The 19,493-nt window shown below is 44.8% G+C and overlaps 1 protein-coding gene across 1 annotated transcript; it reads left to right on the top strand.

The window, feature by feature from the left end:
- Positions 1-658: 658 nt before the first annotated feature.
- On the top strand, positions 659-1,135 carry LOC123140105 (uncharacterized; the record flags this gene model as incomplete). The annotated part of the gene is made up of 1 exon (XM_044559838.1): positions 659-1,135. A coding segment is annotated over one exon (477 nt), but the record flags the coding sequence as incomplete, so codon positions are not given.
- Between the last annotated feature and the right edge of the window lie 18,358 nt (positions 1,136-19,493).

The following is a 19,493-nucleotide window of genomic DNA, read 5'->3' on the forward strand; positions in this document are numbered from 1 at the left end:
TGTATGTCAGAGAGTAAAGGCAGAACATCAGAAGCCAGCAGGATTGTTACAACCGTTGCCGATACCCGAATGGAAGTGGGATAAACTAGGCATGGATTTCATCACAGGTTTGCCAAAGACCCGTTCAGGATATGACTCGATTTGGGTTATAGTCGACCGTTTAACAAAGGTAGCTCATTTCATTCCAGTCAAGACTACCTATAGCAGTGCTAAGTTGGCAAAGATATACATGACCAGAATTGTGTGTTTACACGGAGTTCCGAGGAGCATCGTATCAGATAGAGGAACCCAGTTTACCTCGAAATTTTGGAACCAGTTGCACGAGACATTGGGAACTAGATTGGAATTCAGTACAGCTTTCCACCCACAGACCGATGGACAGACTGAGAGAGTCAATCAGATTTTGGAAGATATGCTGAGAGCTTGTGCACTAGATTACGGATCAAGCTGGGACGAAAACTTACCGTATGCGGAGTTTTCTTATAACAATAGTTACCAAACCAGCTTGAAGATGGCACCTTTCGAGGCTCTGTATGGAAGAAGGTGCAGGACACCGTTGTCATGGAACGAAGTTGGAGACCGTCAATTCTTTGGACCAGATTTGATTAAGGAGTCTGAACAGAAGGTTAAGTTGATTCGAGACAGGCTCAAGGTAGCCCAGTCCAGACAGAAGAGCTATGCCGATTCAAAGCGCAAAGCGATTGAGTATGAAGTTGGAGACAGAGTATATCTCAGAGTATCCCCGCTTCGAGGAGTTAAGCGTTTTGGAGTTAAAGGAAAGTTAGCACCCCGTTTCGTTGGACCATATGAGATTTTGCAACGTATGGGAGAAGTTGCTTATAAGTTGGAATTGCCAAAAGGACTGTCAGGAGTTCATGATGTATTCCATGTTTCTCAGTTGAAGAAATGTCACCCAGAGATAGCAGAGGTACCGTTAAGAGACACAGTGCCACTGGAAGCAATTCAGTTGAAGGATGATTTGACATATGAGGAAAAACCTGTTAAGATTCTCGATTATGCCAGCAGAGTTACCCGCAGCAAAGTTATCAAGTTTTGTAAAGTTCAGTGGAGCCACCACACTGAGGATGAAGCCACCTGGGAAAGAGAGGAAGTTTTGCTCAAGGACCACCCTCACCTATTTTCTAGCCAACCCGAATCTCGAGGGCGAGATTCATCTTAAGGGGGTAGGTTTGTAACATCCCAAATTTTCAATTTGGAATGTTATACATTAGGTCATCATGCATATCATATTTTTTTCTCGCATTTTCCGATCCTAGAAAATTTCACGCAACTCAAGGACCCTCGGAGAGAGTTGGAAGTTTCATTATTTTCATATTTGGGATTTCTCAAATTTTGAAAATAGGATCATTTGGATTTATTTAATTATCTTCATAAAGTTTTCCTATAAAAATTTTAAGAGAGGGAATAATATGACTTTCCCAATATTTAGGAAAAATGAAGATATTATAAATAAATCAAGATTTGGTTTTGGAAGATTTATTTTGCTTAGGCAAAAAATGAGCATTTTAAAAATTTATGCATGTTTGCCGTTTTTAAAGTTCATTTTGTTCGACTCATTTTTAGGAGTCGGGGAAAATTTGTTTTATTTAATTCGGAGTTCGTTTGGTATTTTATTTAATCCGTTTTGTTTTGTTTAAAAAAAAACAGCGCCCCCCCCCCCTGGGCCAAGGCCCAGCCGGCCCAGCCAGCCAGGCCCGGCCCAGCGCCCCGCCTCCCTCTCCCTCGCGCGCTCGGCCGCCCGAGCGAGGTGCCCCGCCGCCGCACGCCTCCCGGAGTCCGGCTCCGACCCGGCGCCCCTCTGCCCCTTCCCCAAGCCACCCGGCGACCCCCCCCCCTCTTAAATACTCGCCGCCCCCCCCCCCCCCTCTCTCTCACCGCCGCCGCCTCTCTCGACCCGCGCCGAACCCGGCCGCCGCGAGGAAAGCTGCCGCCGCCGCCGTTTCCCGCCGACGCCGGAACCCCGCCGCCCCTCGCCGCCCCTCCCGACCCCGCCAGACCCCGCCACCCCGGAGCCCCGCCGGAGCCTCGCCGGCGAAGACCACCGGAGGTAGCCGCTGCCCCCGCCCCGATCCGGTTTAAAAAAAAAAAAACTAGATTGGTTTTATTTTTTTCGGTTTTCTTATTTAACGAACGTTCACCGAACCGTTCGTTTCAATGAACGCGTTCGTTGGATTAGTTCTGTTAACGAACGTCCGTTATTTAAACCGTTCGTCGTTTTTCTTTTATTTCGGATTTAATCCGTTATTTTTTCTCTGATTCGATTTCCGATCCAATTTTCAAATCTGTTTTATTTCTTGCTCGTTTATCGGAATCAGGTGATTCAAACGCCTGGAGTTTCGTAACGAAACCGCCGTTCCGACTAACCAACTTTCACAGAGTTTTGCTACTGTGAAATTTTGACCTAATTTCAGATTTCTAAACCGAGTCGTTCTCTCTCGAGTTCCGACTTTCGATGCCTTATTTGATTCGATTCTTTTGCAACCAGGGTTCTTAAGTTGAACTCTCTGGTTAGATCTTTTATTCGAGATTTCCCTGTGCATTAGATGAGTACTTATTGTATGCTTGTTGTTTGTCTGCGTTAGATCACCCGGATTGCGCCGCTTGTTACTTCGAATCTCTAGGACACGCGGATCATCAGCAAGGCAAGTAACACTTGATCATATCTTTCCTACTACCCAGTTTTATTGCATTAGATCAAACCCTCAAACACTTGCATTGTTTAGGATCTAAATTAAATTGTGGGATTGGGAAGTAGAATTGAGGTAGTACCTATTACCTGTTACTTATGAAACCTTGGGAGTTACTTCTACGTTTGCTTATTATGCTATGCTATGCTAGTAGACGTGGATTGGGTGAGTGATATCCATGACAGATGTGAGATTGATAATTTTAATGGTTTATCTAAGGTGGCAACTTAAACACACATCTGGGTGGATTGAGGCACCTGATGTCTATCAGGACTTGCCTGTTTTTTTTTTTGGACCACCACCCAGGCTCAAAGGGATCATAAGATACTTCATACTAGTAACTTACGTGTGCAGCCACAAGCCATTATGGGCTCTGGCATAGTTGACTAAGTTGTGCGAACTCTTATAGTGGTGGACTAGCAGATGTAGGGGATGTAGGTGTACCGGTCCACCCATCGTAAGGTGCTAGCGCTTCTGAAAGACTATGTCTCGGTCATCCGTATCTCAAACACCATGTAGTGCGAGAAAACAAACGGAGGCGATCGAGTCTTGTGGGAAAAAGTGCGCAAACCTCTGCAGAGTAACAAACTAATCATGATTAGCCGTGTCCCCGGTTATGGACGTTTTGAGTATCTAGTACTTGAATATCATTGTGAATCTCAACATGTTACTTCTAATAAAAGCTATTGGGTTTTTAATGAGTACTTTTAATTGGGATTGAGGATGCTGTCAACCATTCTCAATGTTTAACAACCACCATGATAGTTAAACAAAATTATTCCTTTGATGTAGGGAAAAATTTGCTTTTCGCAAAAACTGTAACCGTAGAGCCTTACCACCAGCCAAATATGCATGTAGTATAGGCTTATTGTTTCATTACTCTCTATGTGTTACATTGCCAGCATATTCCATGTGCTGACCCGTTTTCGGGCTGCAACGTTAATGTTGCAGACTTTTCAGACGACGATTGAGGTGCGTTTAGGTCGTGGTTCTATACTCAGTGATGCCGATGGAGTTGATGGACTCACTTATCTTCCAAGCCTTCCGCTGTTATCGTTATTAGATGGCCTTAAGCCATGATTATTGTAATAAGTTTTTTTTTAGCCATCGATGTAATAAGTGTGTGATTGCAACTCTGCTATAAAACCTCGATGTACTGTGTGGTGTCAGCATTACTGATCCAGGGATGACACCGTAGCACAGTAGACGTGATCCATTCGGGTCAGGTCGCTACATACGCGCAAGCACTCACTGCTATAAGCGCACACACGCAGACCCTACCCCTATGAGCACCTTCGAGAGAGTGAGCCAGCATATGATCTTGAGATTTTACAAAGTCACCATAGGTGCCTCGTAGTCGAGTGTAATGTCTCCTCCCACTGATGCACATCGCCGGAAATACTGAAATTAACCCAGGATAAATGCGAGCACCGGGACATTAACCCTGGTGGGCTCGAGAAACCGCTATCCTCCTAACCATCCAACCACGGGTTGGTCAGCACCACAAAATGTATGTGGTGACCCGTATGAGCTTATTCTGAAGTCCAGTGACCATATCGTGCTTTCACTTCAAATACAACGACCGTAAGTGTCGTAAACAAAATACAGAGCACGCATCAAATACAAAGTCCGTCGGTGTCATCAACAAAATACGGAGACGTATCGTGAGCTAGATATCATATGATCACCACGAGAATGTATACAGTGACCGTAATGAGCATATTCTGAAGTCCAGTCACCGTATAGTGCTTTCGCTTGAAATACAGTGACCGTCATGCGTGATGTGTCATGGGCATGCATACTTTTAGAGGGCCAAGAGATAGTTTGTGTGTGTACGTGAAAGTGGTGTAGAAAGAGGGGGTGTCCGGTGGATACAAGGAGACATATGCCCTTCGTTTATCTTTTCATGACTAATATTTTAGGAGAAAATATAAACATTCACAATGCAGAACAAATATTTTTGGATGCACCATGCAATTAACTTTCGTGTATAACATTGTACTATTGTATATGCTTATTTTCTTAGTGGATGATTGCGTGTGTGGTGTGGTGGGCACATCATTTCTAGTTGGGGTGGGCACATCATTTCTAGTTGTGGTCGGTCAACATGAGGACTCATGGGTCGGTTCCATCCTACGCCACATAGGTTGGACTGAGACGCATTATATGAAGACCCATGTGGAGGACTTGGCGTACAACACGAAGCTACCAGAGTCGTGGAGGACTCTATCCCCACTGGTGATAAGCCGACTATATATGATTTGTAACCCTAGGCCCCGAGTATGTTATAGAAGCCTGGGGGCTAGTTCGTCGATAGTATACACACACGCACAATGCCTGGTATTCACGTGTACTTTGTACACACCCCTATCACTAATATATAGTGCCAAGAGTAGGCTTTTTCCTCAATCGCAAGGGTCCGAACTAGGGTAAAACTTTGCCTCATATTACCATCCAGCCTAACAGTCCGGGATATCCTACCGAATGATCTGATGGAATCATATCTGCCAACTACTAAGAGAGAGGTGTGTCTGTGGGGGGGTCAGGGCAATGTGTGCGAGAGAGGCCTAAAGATAATATGCGTGCTGGAGACACGTAGGCACATATATGTGCGTATAGAGGGCTAGTAGAGACTGTGCGTGTGTATATATGCATGTGAGAGAAATAGTGTTTTCCAACTAAGATTAGTGAAAAGAGTGGTACATAGTAGTTAGAGAGAGAGAGAGAGTGCGTGAGACACCCCGACAAACCGGGAGAGATTGTGAGCATGTGTGAAAGAGAAATGTCGATGCATATAAAGTGTGTGCACTTATGCGTTAGAGAGAGAGAGAGATAGCGTGTTTGTGAGAACGGGCCAAGGCATAGTGCATCTACGTGCAAAAGGTGGTTCTATGCATTAACTTAAAATATAAATGGCATTATTATTTTTGGATGAGATCTTGAATTTTGCATATCAGACACCCATACTCTATTGAATTCTAGCATGTGCATGTGTTTATTTCATATTATCGATCCATAGAGTGAGAGCGGTTTGAAATATAGGCAATATATTGCTTTTGCAATTCATATATAAACATTAATTAGTGCACTCCATGTTGTTAGTGTGAAGCACTTTATACATTTATCACTTACATGGATACATTCCAAATTGCTAGCTACGAAATAGAATACATCTTGTATTCAACATAAAGGGGGTTTTGAAGATTCGAATTCATAGGAAGTGCATTCATCTATTTGAACCCAAGATAATGGCATTTGTAAATCAGATCTAAAAGGGGGCATCAATCTTTGTTGTGCGTTTGAACATGCTATATATTCATATGCATGTGTAACTATTTTTTTGCAACCAAGGAGATTATATCTGGAACCATGCATGAACTGAGGTAAGTTGCATACTTTTTAATATATACTCGTGTACAATGTATATTCAAATGTACCCCCTTCATTCCAAAATAGTCGTAGCTTTAGGATTTTCAAGAGTAAAGATTTGTGAAGTTTGACAAATCCTAAAAGTTCAATTCAAGAGAACCGAAAACGTTAATGCTTCTGCTCCCAAATATTGAATGAAGCACCAAATAAGCCTCTGGTCACCCAAAACCACACGAGACTACTGTTTGGTGGTAGGAAATTACTGTCCTGACTCTGGCCCGTGTAGCCTATCGGCCCGATGCCCAAAGGTCTAAATCGGGGTAGGTTTGTAACTTCACCAAGATGCAAGGCTCAACCGCCTCCGAGAAGCATTCATACGTCGTGGGCGCCTAAACACCCATGCGCTCTGCCAAAATCTATCCCACCCACCATTTGGGACACCTGAGATTACTGTCCTACCCCCAACCCGCAATATGTCCGAAATTTTAGATGAGGGCAAAGTTTGTAACTTTCCCCAAATTTCAAACAAGCGCGTCCCAAACCGAAACATTGTTCCCCCTTAGTCCCCCCCTTCCTCTGTTTCCCCATTCATACTCCGTGGGCGGCAAAACACCCTTTCCACCAGACGTGAAACCCCAGCCTCCTCCATCCTCCACCCCATAGCGCCCAATCCACCACCGCCCTCCTCCATCATGCCGGAGCCGGTACCCCGACGTCCTCGTCCAACGCAACCGCAACCACAATGCCCTCAAGGACTTAGCAGATGAAGCCGAGGCTGAGCTGCCTCCACGACACTGATGCCGATGTGTGCCATACCAGAACCACTTTGACCATACCGCCTTGCGCCTCACCGCTGCCGCTCCACTGTAGCAACCGTCCACCACACAGGAGTTATTCCCGCTACACCATTGTTCGCCGCCTCGGATCTGGTTCCCCGCCGTTGACAGACGGCCACCGCACCACACTCAACAACTTGGCCATGGGTTCGTCCAAGGCTCCACCATCCTCCACAACTTCTCGTTTCCAGCGAACCACAAGAAGATCATTGGAAAAACAGAAGGAGGACACAGCACTGCCAGCAGAAAGAGGTACTCCTCTTCCCTTATTCGTGCAAATCTTACGTCTCTGCTTATACCGTATTCATCCCACGAAAGAAACTAGTTGAGCACTTCTTACTGCATCTTCTTTGTGATACTAAATGCACAAGGTTTCCTCCCATTTACTATTTCACCTTTGCTAGAGGTCAGTAGCCCGCCTGGATTTCAATTCAGGGTCAGTCGAACCGCAATTAAAAGAAGCAGCACCTGCTTAGGCGCGCGGAGCACCTAGTCATAGAGGTGTGGGGCACAGGAGCTGCTTGCGCCCGATCTGGAGGTCGGCAAGGCTTGAAGGGATGGTCGGGGGCGGTGCCAAGCACGGCGGTGCGGTGAGGTCGAGGGGAGGGCAGAGGTAGGGACTGGGTCGGTGGTCGCTGGCATTTCGAGGAAGATTGTAACACTGACTGGCTGGAGGTAGATGAAGGCGATTTGCCCGTTCTTTGTACAGCGAACGATGCAGAAAAAATGGACTGGCCTATTTGTTTTCAGTCAACTGTTATTTTCATAGAATCATGTAGTAATTTTGTGTGCCAAGCATGTTGTATAGCTATCATATGTCTCCTGTCATTTATTTCTCGCCGACCTGCTATCTGCTACCTTTACACTATACTAGTTGTGCACACACTTCACCCATACTCACACTATTGTTTTTTATGCATGGGTATATTAGACTCTCACCCGGTGTTGATGAATACAAAAAAGAAAAGACAGAAGTCACTCCAGTGTAATTCAAAGATAAGCACTAAGCGTTTCAGCTCTCTAAAGGGTGCAGTGTCAGCAGATGGAGACAGTAAACGTAGCTCTGCAGTTGATGATCTCAATTTCCACACACAACCATCCCAGGTGCTTGCTTTAACTTCACGCTGTAAAATGTGGTTGCATGTTGCATATGGTGTCTAGCTTGTATTGCTTCCAATTTGGTTAAATTGCATCTGCTTACTTTACACACTATACCTTTGATAATGGCATGCCTTCCTATTTTTGATACATACTACATATGTCTATTAACCATGTTCGTACATCGAACTAATGCTCTTTTGTATCCCTCATCAATCACTTATGATGAGACAGTCACCCTAGTAGGTTACTGTGAGACGTGCTACTCATTTAAAGAGTGCAGTGTCATCCTCCCCACATGATTCTCAAGAAACAGCAAGGATAAATGAAGATAGTCAACATAGCTCTCTAGTTGATGACTGTAATTTTCCCACACCACCATCGCAGGTGCTTGCTCTTACTTGGCAGTGCGATATGTGGTTGCATGTTGCATATGGTGTCTACCTTGTAATGCTTCTAATTAGGGTAAATTGCATCTGCTTAGTTAACACATTATACCTGTGAATATGACATGCCTTCCTGTTTTTGGTACATATTACGTCTTTCTATTAACCATGTTCTTACATCAAACTACTTTTCTTGTGTATCCCTCATCAATCACTTCTGACGATACACCTTCAAGTTGACAGTGTAATACTGGTTGCATCTTGCATATCATGTCAAACATGTATTGCCTCTAATTTGTTGAAGTGCCACTTATAATGAGACACATCTAACTTGGTAGAGTGATTTTGGTTGGATCTTTCATATGGTGTCTAGATTGCATTGCTTCCAATTTGTTCAAATGCCTTCTGCTTAGCGTTTTCATACATATTCCATCCTCCTACAATGTGGTTGCCAAACATAAAAGTTGTGTTCGTCAGTATCATGCATCAACGAATTTGGAAGTGCGAATTTCATTCCTTTTTATTGTGTGTTTACTTGACAAGGCAAAATCTAAAAGGACGCAGGCACGGAATGATGGTGGTCCTTTGGAGCAACCAAAACATATGATCTCTGCAGATTCTCCTGCTACTCCTACTGCAGTGCAAGTTCCAAATCTCATCTCCCCTACTCCACAACCCCAGATGCTTGCTCTAACATGGCAGTGTGATATCTGGCTGCATATTGCATATGGTGCCTAGCTTGTATTGCTCGTAATTTGTTAAATTGCATCTCCTTAGTTTACACATTATACATGTGAATATGACACGCCTTCTTGTTTTTGATACATACTACATCTGCCTATCACACCATGTTCTTGCATCAAACTACTGTTCTTGTGTATCCTGCATCTATCGCTTATGATGAGACAGTCACGCCCGTGGGTTAGTATGAGACGTGCTACTCTTATAAAGAGTGCAGTTTCATCCTCTCCACATGATTCTCAAGAAACAGCAAGCCTAAATGAAGATTTGAACATAGCTCTATACTTGAAGACCGCACTTCCCCTACACCACCATCATAGGTGCTTGCTCTAACTTCGCAGTGTGATATGTGGTTGCATGTTGCATATGGTGTCTAGCTTCTAATGCTTCTAATTAGGGTAAATTGCATCTGCTTAGTTTACACATTATACCTGTGAATATGACATGCCTTCCTATTTTTGGTACACACTACATCTATGTGTTAACCATGTTCTTACATGAAACTACCTCTCTTCTGTATCCTGCATCAATCACTTACGATGCGACACCTTTATTCGTTGCATATTGCATATTATTTCTAGCATGTTGCCATGTATTACTTCTAATTTGGTCAAATACATTTGTTAGGCCACCCTTTTAATTTGGCAGAGTGATATTGGTTTCATCTTTCATATGGTTTCTAGCTTGCATTGTGTCAAACACCTTGTGCTTAGTTTACACTTTATACATCATACATGTCAATATGTCACGCCGTCCTGTTTTTCATACATATTCCATCCTCCTATCATGCGGCTGCCTTACATGAAAGTAGTGTTCGTCAGTATCATGCATCAATGAGTTTTGAAGAGCAAATTTTATTCCTTTTTCTTGTGGGTTTGACTTGACAAGGCAAAATCAAGAAAGAGGAAGGAAAAGAGTAAGGACGGCTACGATGGTGGTCCTCTGCGGCAACGTAAACGGAGCATTTGTACGGATTCTCCTTGTACTGCTAGTGCATTACAAGGTCCAAGTCTCCGCTCCCCTACTCCACCATCCAAGGTGCTTGCTCTAACTTGGCAGTGTGATATCTGGTTGCATGTTGCGTATGGTGTCTAGCTTGTATTGCTCCTAATTAGTGTAAACTGCATCTGCTTAGCTTACACATGATACGTGTGAATATGACACGTTTTCCTATTTTTGGTACATACTATATCTGTTTATCACACCATGTTCTTACATGAAACTACTCTTCTTATGTATCCTGCATCAGTCACTTATGATGGGACACCTTTAAGTTGGCAGTGTGATATTGGTTTGCATCTGGAATATGATTTCTAGCATGTAGTGCTTCTAGTTTGATGAGCACCACCTATAATGAGACAGTTTTAACTTGGCAGAGTGATATTGATTGCACCTTTCATATGGTGTCTAGCTTGCAGTGCTTCTAATCTATTGAAGTGCCTTCTGCTTAGTTACCACATCATAGGTGTGAATATGTCAAGCCGTCCAATTTTTCGTACATACTCCATCCTCGTATCATGACTTTGCCTTTCATCAGAGTAGTGTCCGTCAGTATCATGCATGAATGAGTTCTAAAGAGCGAATTATATTCCTTTTTCTTGTCGGTTTGACCTCACAATGCAAAATCAATAAAGCGAAAGGAAATTGATAAGGCATTGGATGATGGTGGTCCTTCCGAGCAACTGAAACGGAGGTTCTCTATAGATTCTACTCCGCCATCCTCCCAGCAAGATTCTCAAGACAACGCAAGGCTAGACAGTCAACATAGCTGTGTAGATGATGAGCACATCTCCCCTACTCCACTATCACAGGTGCTTGCTCTGACTTGGCACTATTATATGTGGTTGCATGTTGCATATGATGTCTAGCTTGTATTGCTTCTAACTTTGTTGAATTGTATCTGCTTACTTTACACATAATGCCTGTGAATATGACATGTGTTCCTGTTTCTAGAACATACTATATTAGATCACACCATGTTCTTACATCAGACTACTGTTCTTCCATATCCCCCATCAGTCACTTATGATAAGGCACCTTTAAGTCGCCACTGTGATATTGGTTGTGTCTTGCATATGATTTCTAGCATGTACTACTTCTAATTTGTTGAAACGCCATACAGTTTGAACTTGGCAGATTGATATTGGTTGCATCTTTCATATGGTGTCTAGCTTGCAATGCTTCTAATTTGCTGAAATGCCTTCTGCTTAGTTACCACATCATAGGTGTGAATATGTCACGCCATTCTGTTTTTCGTACATATTCCATCCTCGCATCATGTGTTTGCCTTTCATCCGAGTAGTGTTCGTCAGTATCATGCATGAATGAGTTCTGAAAAGCGGATTTTATTCCTTTTTCTTATTGGTTTGACTTCACAATGCAAAATCATTACAGCTGAAGGAAATTAGTCTAGCGGCGGATGATGGTGGTCCTTTGGAGCAACTCAAATACGGGGTCTCTACAGATTCTACTCCGCCATCCTCCCAACAAGATTCGCAAGACAACACAAGGCTGGACAGTCAACGTAGTTGTGTAGATGATGAGCACATCTCCCCTACTCCACCATCACAGGTGCTTGCTCTAACTTTGCACTATTAATGTGGTTGCATGTTGCGTATGATGTCTAGCTTGTATTGCTTCTAACTTTGTTGAATTCCATCTGCTTACTTTACACATAATGCCTGTGAATATGACATGTGTTCTTGTTTCTAGAAAATATGTGTAGATGATGAGCACATCTCCCCTACTCCACCATCACAGGTGCTTGCTCTAACTTGGAACTGTTATATGTGGTTGCATGTTCTGTATGATGTCTAGTTTGTATTGCTTCTGATTATGTTGAATTGCATATGCATAGCTTACAACTTAAACCTGCAATGATCACTTACCCATAAGACACATTTAACTTGGGACTGTGATGTAGGTTGCATCTTGCATTGTCTTCTAACTTGTATTACTTCTGATTTCTTGAAATGGCACTTACGACGAGATACTTTTTACCTGATAGAGTGATATTGGTTGCATGTTCATATGGTGCCTAGCTTTCATTTATTCTAATTTTGTTGAAATGCCTTCTACTTACTATTTTTTTCATACATATTCCATCCTCCTATCGTACGTGTGAATATGCAACGCTGTCTTTTTTGTATATATTCCATCCTCCTATCATGCGCTTGCCTTACATCAAAGTAGTGTTCGTCTGTATCATGCATCAACCAGTTATGCAGAGCTAATTTTATTCATCTTCTTGTGGTTTTGATTTCATAAGGCAATATCAGAAAATAGGAAGGAAAAGAGTAAGTTAGGGGATGTTGGTGGTCCTTCGCACCGACGAAAACACAGACTCTCTAGATTTGCCACTGCTAGTGCTAATGAAGTTGAAGTCCCAAGTCTACATGATGAGTTCATTCTCGTACTCCACCATCGTAGGTGCTTGCTCTAAGTTGACAGTGTGATAATTGGTTTCATGTTTCATATGTTGTCTAGCCTGTATTTCTTCTATTTTGATTAAATTGCACCTGCTGAGTTTATACGTTATACATGTGCATATGACATGGCTTTCTGTGTCTAGAATACACTACATCTATCTATCATACCATGTTCTTACATCAAAGTACTGTTATTGTGTATCCCACATCAGTCACTCATGATTGGATGCTTTTAACATGGCAGTTTGATAGTGGTTGCATCTTGCTGATTTCTATATTGTACTGCTTCTAATTTTTTGAATTGCCACTTATGACAAGACACTTTTAACTTGGTAGAGTAATATTGGTTGCATCTTTCATATGGTGTCTAGCTTGCATTACTTCTATTTTCTTGAAAATCCTTCTGCTTAGTTTACACATCGTAGTTGTGAATATGTCACGCCATCCTGTTTTTCTTACATATTCTATCCTCCTACGATTGTCTTACATCAAAGTATTGCTTGTCTGTATCATGCATCAATGAGTTCTAAAGAGCGATTTTATTCTTTTGTGTTGTCGGTACGGCTTGACATGGCAAAGTCAAAAAAGAGCAAGGAAAATAATATAGTAGGGAATGGTGTTACTCGTCGGGTGAAACGGAAAAGGATCTGCCCTCGAGATTCTACTGGTACTTATAGTGCAGTAGAAGGTCCAAGTCCATCGGCTAAATCTACAAACATAGTATCACCTGCTCCACCAGCTGCAGCATCCGCTTCAACTGTACCAGCATCTCAACGAGTTGCTCATTCGTTTGCTCCGGAACTGGCCAGTTCCCAAGCTACCTTGACACCTAACACTACTTCCGAAGCACTGCTGACACAACAGGACTTGGCAAGATCAGATGAACCTCATGAGCATCAACACCAAGAGGGTACCTGACCCAGTCAAGTTGCAGTTGCATGCTCCTTTATATGTACTCTCACAGTTTGATGTACAACTTTCCATATTCATTGTTGAACTAGCACCAAGGCGCAAGTGGAAATAGACATCAAGGATAATGCTTGACAGATTAACAAATACTAAAGGAGGAAGAATGGAGATCCATTTTGAGGCAAGTTTAAAAAGTCCACGTGATGCTACAGAGTCAGGCAAGTTAGTATCAAAGACAGCCGTTGCTGTTAGGTGTCATGCACGTATCCTCCCAACGTGGATCCAGTACAGGAATGAGAAAGACAATACCCAGTTTAACAGCTTCCTTGACCATTCATCCGTAAGTAATGTTATTCATCGCAATTAGTAATATTGTCTTGCTCTGTCCCATACTTTCGAGCTTACTCCTAATAAGACTCACATTCTTTTTTCAACAGATGAGGTTCAAGTTGGATCCGAAAGATGATGCAACTAAACAAGCATGCACTCATGTTTTTTAGTCTGCTCTGCGACAGTATTGGTACCACCTTAGAAAATCTCACTTTGAAGGCAAGGCTAACAATGAAATCGCCCAAACATCTCCAGTGGAATATATTACAGATGAAGACTGGACAGCCCTTGTTAAACACTGGTCTGACCTAAAGTATCAGGTAGGCTATATGTATTTGATCAGACCACATATTGAACTTGTATTTATGTATGTGCCTTACAAGTGTATCTTCTTCTAGGCTAACTGTTTGAAGAACAAGACCAACCATTCTAAAGTGAAATTCCAACAGACAACAGGGTCTCGTAGCTATATTGCACGCTGCGAGGCTCTTGTAAATAGCTGGTACTTCCTTCTTTTTTCTGTGCCATATTATCGTATCTTTATTGACTTGTTCCAAATATAGAGCCCGTGCAGACCAAAAAGAACCTGAACCAAATGCAGTGCAAATCTTCAAGGATTGCCACACCAGCAAGACGAAGGGCATGAGCACACCAGTTCAAGCCGCTGTTGTAAGTCCTTACTCCTCCTGCCTTTGAACTGATTGGTACTGTGATGTGTTCATTTAACTGCTTGGTTTGTCGCCAATGTCAGTTACTCTGTTCATTTTTATACACAGTTGTCTTAATGTATCATTTCACCTTACATGGTTTAAAAGAGATGAAGGATATTCTTTTGGTCTTAATCTGTAATCTAGCTGTGATGTTCACGTGCGCACACAATGATAAAATAGCTTGTTTGTTTTATATTTGTTTGCCCATGATATGAATGATGTCATACTATGTTCATCCTACTTTAAACCATGTCTCTTTATCCTTAGATGTCAACGAATGTGAGGAAATAGACAATACAGTAGGCATGCTACATGGACATATGTTCTGAAAGTGATTTTATTACATGCTAATGTATTATAGTAGTCACCAAAATAAGTATGTATAAACGTGTAACCTACTTTGTTGTTTTTGTCTCATTAGTAACTTATCTGGTACACTAATCTACAAGTTCAAACTTTCAGCAAGCTATGGAACAAATGATTGAACAGCCACAACCACCTGAAGGTGACGAGGCTACCACAGGCACAATGTCACCTCTTGCTACAGTGCGTCAGTATCTCTCCACTAACACTACCGGACGGCCCTTTTCAAGACACCTGCTTGCTTATGCCCGATCCTTGCAGGTGGCCTAGACACTGACTTGATGATCCTACGGAAGTTGCCTCGTGCCCCTCGACATGCTACCACTACCCGCCCACCTGACCTTCATGTGCGACCACTACTGGGCGGGCATGAAGGCCAACTGGATCGTCCTCATCCACCAATCCGGTAGTCTGTGGCGTCTTATGGATATCTACACCCAGCGAGAGATCACCCTTCCATCATTGGATACCGCCGGCATCGAGCCTCGCCGCCTGCCGGACACTTCTGCCTACTACGCACGAACGCAGCTCACAAGTAGCACATGGCAACCGAGGCTCCTTGTACACCCGAACATACTTTATATAGGGGTCAATGCTGAAATGTTAACAGAAGAGACGCATAATTGCAAAGTAGAGCAGTCATCATCATCCTCATCACCACCAACCCTAGTCGCTGCCATTTCCTATAACCATAGCCACCACCTTCATCTCCACCATAGTCCTCTTCCATCTAGTCATACTTGTAATCGTGTATCAGACACGACATCCATTCTAATACTTATTATCAATCAAACTGCTTTCATGATGATTAACATGATGTGTTCTTCGTGTGATCTGATCTTCATGTGTGAGTAGTCCGGTGAGGTATAGATTGGAGCCTTGCAACCCGATGTGTTTGTTGTAGGGATCAATGGAAGTGCTTTGAATTAACGTCCCATATGTGTTAAATAAAATTGCTTTGTAGTTGTCACTTGTCTCATTTGTCTTCTTCATCCTTGTAAGTACCCAGGATCTTGGAGAACAGCCACAAGGAGGCTCAGGGCAGGGAGACCATGAAGTGTTATTCTCAGCACCAGTGACAGAAAGGTCTAGTATGGTAACATGGATCCTATCTCTAGGGATTCAAGAGGTGTAGTCATTAAACCCCAATGTTTTTGTATGATTATTACAATCTGAATTATCGAGGCAACCCCGCGAGACGGATAGAACCTTTGGTTGAACATCTGACTCTTGATGCAGGACGTGTGCTGGTCAAGATGTAATTTGGACACATTCCCTACTTCAGTTCGTAACAAGCACATCTTGATGGGTGACTTCCAGCGCATAAATTAAGATCATATTTGGTCGCTTCACAAATATATGGTTGTAAGTATTAAGACCTCATACCCGTACCTATGTTTATTAGAAGTGCTTGTAATGTCAAGTTTGATTTTCGATTGGGTCAAAAGTTGGAATTAATCTTTAACAAAAGCGTGTTTGAGACCCTAGCTTAAAGGGCACCGTCCTCCCGCGGGTTTGATAACTTAAGAGTCAACTCTGGGGAAAAATGCTAGAATCCTTTTTGCTTCATTTTCAGATCACTAAAGGAAGTAATCAATGAACAAAAGCAATATGTGGAGCCGCATCCTATCGTCACCAACTACAATGTGGCATCTATCAAACATCGATGGGGGTCATTCAAGAGAAAGTGAACAAGTACATCAGCTACTACTCACAAGTGATTGGCTGCCCTCAAAGTGGGATGGGAGTGGCAACTCCTGTAAGATAAATTACTTCATATTATCATCATTTGCATATGCTTGTTTTTTTGCATTCTCATGCTCATACATTTTTTTTTGCTAGACAACGGTGACGGCTACTTTGTATCATGAAATGGAGAGGAAGTCATTTGGTTTTAGCCATTGTTAGGTGATATTAAATAGCAAACCAAAATGGACACAACTTGTGGCCAATCTCAAGGCCGGCAAGAAGAGGAATGATGGCTCAAGCTCTCACCAATCAATTTGGTTGGATGAAAAAGACGATGATGTTGTAATGAAGAATGAAAGAGCCACCATGCCAAAGAATAACCGGCAAGTCATGAGAAACAAGTGGGAGAAGGCAAGGACCCCTGTGATGCTGCGGCTACAAAAATGTCCTCATATACGGGCATTTTTTGGTGAGGGAGAAAAAGAAAGATTAGAGGTACGAGCTCATGTTTGATGCGTAAAAGGAGAGGATGAATTGGGACCGTGAGAGGGCCGAGAAGAAGCTGAGAATTAAGAGGGAGAAGATTGAGTTGAAGAAGCAAGAGGCGGCGATCAAATGAGAACTCGAGAAGGCCAAGAGATTTGGAAGATTGAGCTTGAGATGAGAGATTGCAAATCGCATGGGGGGCGAAGAATGCGAAGATGATGCGGCGGACGAAAGCCTCTTGGATAAGCATGCAAAGAAGTGGTTTGCGAAGAAGGAGATTAACGACTGTAGGGAGTACGAGGCGGCGAGGGTGGCTACGGCAGCAGCGAAGCATGCGGCCGGATGCATGCGAAGTAGGCGGCATGGATGGTGTCCGGTGAGTGATCCGGCCAGCCGGTGAGTGATCCATCATGCTCGAATTGATTTCATTTTGGCATGTCTAGATTGTTGAACTATGATTTGTTTTGTTTTATCGCATTTGTTTTTGAACAGTTGAAACGACTTTTATCGTAGGATCGACATATATGTACTGGATGGATTTGAGGATCCATATTTGAGATGCGTGAATGCGCGGCAGTCCAAACAAAAGGCCGCACGACGCTGCTGTCCGCGGACATAGTGGCTCGGATTTGTTAAATCCCGTTGTAGATGTTTAAAAATACCAATGGATAGGCCCGCTAGCTCTCTCGAACGCGTAGCCTTACCAACGATGACGGTGCGGGCGAGCTTTCCCCACCACCAAAGAACAAGAAACGCACGTCAGGATTCGATGCCGATCACTCTCCAAGCTGATCGAAGGCGGCAACCTCTCTTTCCTTGGCCACGCACGACTCACGGATCGAAAGCGGGAGCTAGAAGGAGCGTACGTGTTTCCATCGGTGGTGCTCCCAGATATTTCCACGATCGTGAAGAGTGGCGAGAAGGAGAATCGTATTATTATTTTGGCATAATTGAGACGGAAGAGAAAGATCGGGATGTGAGAGAAAACGACGGTGCACGGGACGCTGGACCATTCAGATTTTGCTGCCGTCAGCTGCGGCACCCCAGTACAGATTTTTGCTCTCAAGGCAATAATTGAATTGCACAACGAAGACTTGGAGTGGGCGGGCAGTGCTACCACCACGTCGTAACAGCATCTCCAGCCGTTGGCCCTTCAAGGGGCGCCTAGAATCGTCACGTTGGGGCGAGTCGGCGCAAAAAAAGGGCCTGGGGCGAGTTGGACCCCAGTCGCCGGTTCCAGGACCGCCCCCAAATGCGCATAATTTTTTCAAAAAAAACGTTCGGCGAAGTTCGGTTAAACACGGCTAAATTTCGGCAAACCTTGGCATATATTGACATGTTCAGCGGTACATAGCAAAATATAACTAAAAAAAGAAATCCTTGAACGCCGAGTAGTCGCCTCATCCTCGCCGCCGCCGTCATCGGCCTTCTTCTCCTTGACGCGGCCGTCCCTGGTGGCCCCTGACCGGCGTCGCCAACGCGGACTGGTGGCGGCGGCGCATCATCGTCGTCGCTGTCCTCGATGACAACGACTCCTCCTTCGTCGCGGCCCCGGCGGCGCTGCTCGAACCGCCGCAGGGAGGCGCACTGGCGCTCCCCCGCCATGTTCAGGGAGTCCTTGCGCGCCCATTCCAGGACCGCTCGTCGTCGAGCTCCACGTCGCCGTGCTCCGTCTTCACGGCGGGGAGACCTGGCTCCGTCTTCACCGGCGCTAGCCCTGACTTCGTCTTTGGCTTGACGAAGCGCGGAGAAGCCGACGAGGAGGCGCGGCGACCGCCCTCGTTGATGACGATGCCGGCGCTGCGAGTGCGCCGGCCGAGCGGCGTCTCCGCCGCGGGCTCGGCCTTAACGCCGAGCAGCACCGGAGAGCCGGAGGAGTGGGAAGAAGCCCGTGAGGAGGAGTGCGAGGAGGACGACGAGGAGGAGTCAAACCTCCTGGGCATCCATTGCCCGGCGCGGCGGCGGTGGGCCGGGGCGGCCGTCCTCGCCGGGGGAGGGTATGCCAGCGGTGGGTTGTTGCCGCCCTCAAGGTGCGTCAGCACGCCCTCGAGCGTGCGGCCGGGGACGCCCCACCACAGGTGGCGCCCCTCGCTGTTCTTCGTGCCGCCCATCACCGGCGCCCCATTGGTGGACGCCAGCCTCTGTTGACAGCGCTCGAAGTACGCCGCCCACGCCGCGTGGTTGTCGGCGGCGTACTGGGGTAGGGCGCGTTGCTCGTCGGTGAGGGAGGCGCGCACGATCTCAACCTCGGCGGCGAAGTAACATGGGCGCGTCGCGACGTCGGGCAACGGGGGAACGGGTACTCCCTCGTTGCTGAGCCTCCACCCCGTCGGCCCAGCGCGCATGTCCGGTGGCGCCGGGATGTTGGCCTCGAACAGGAGCCACGACTCCTGTTCGCGCAGCGAGCGGCGACCGAAGCCGTTGGCCGCCGCCTCATCGC

Source organism: Triticum aestivum, chromosome 6B, assembly GCF_018294505.1.
Source record: "Triticum aestivum cultivar Chinese Spring chromosome 6B, IWGSC CS RefSeq v2.1, whole genome shotgun sequence".
NCBI lineage: Eukaryota > Viridiplantae > Streptophyta > Magnoliopsida > Poales > Poaceae > Triticum > Triticum aestivum.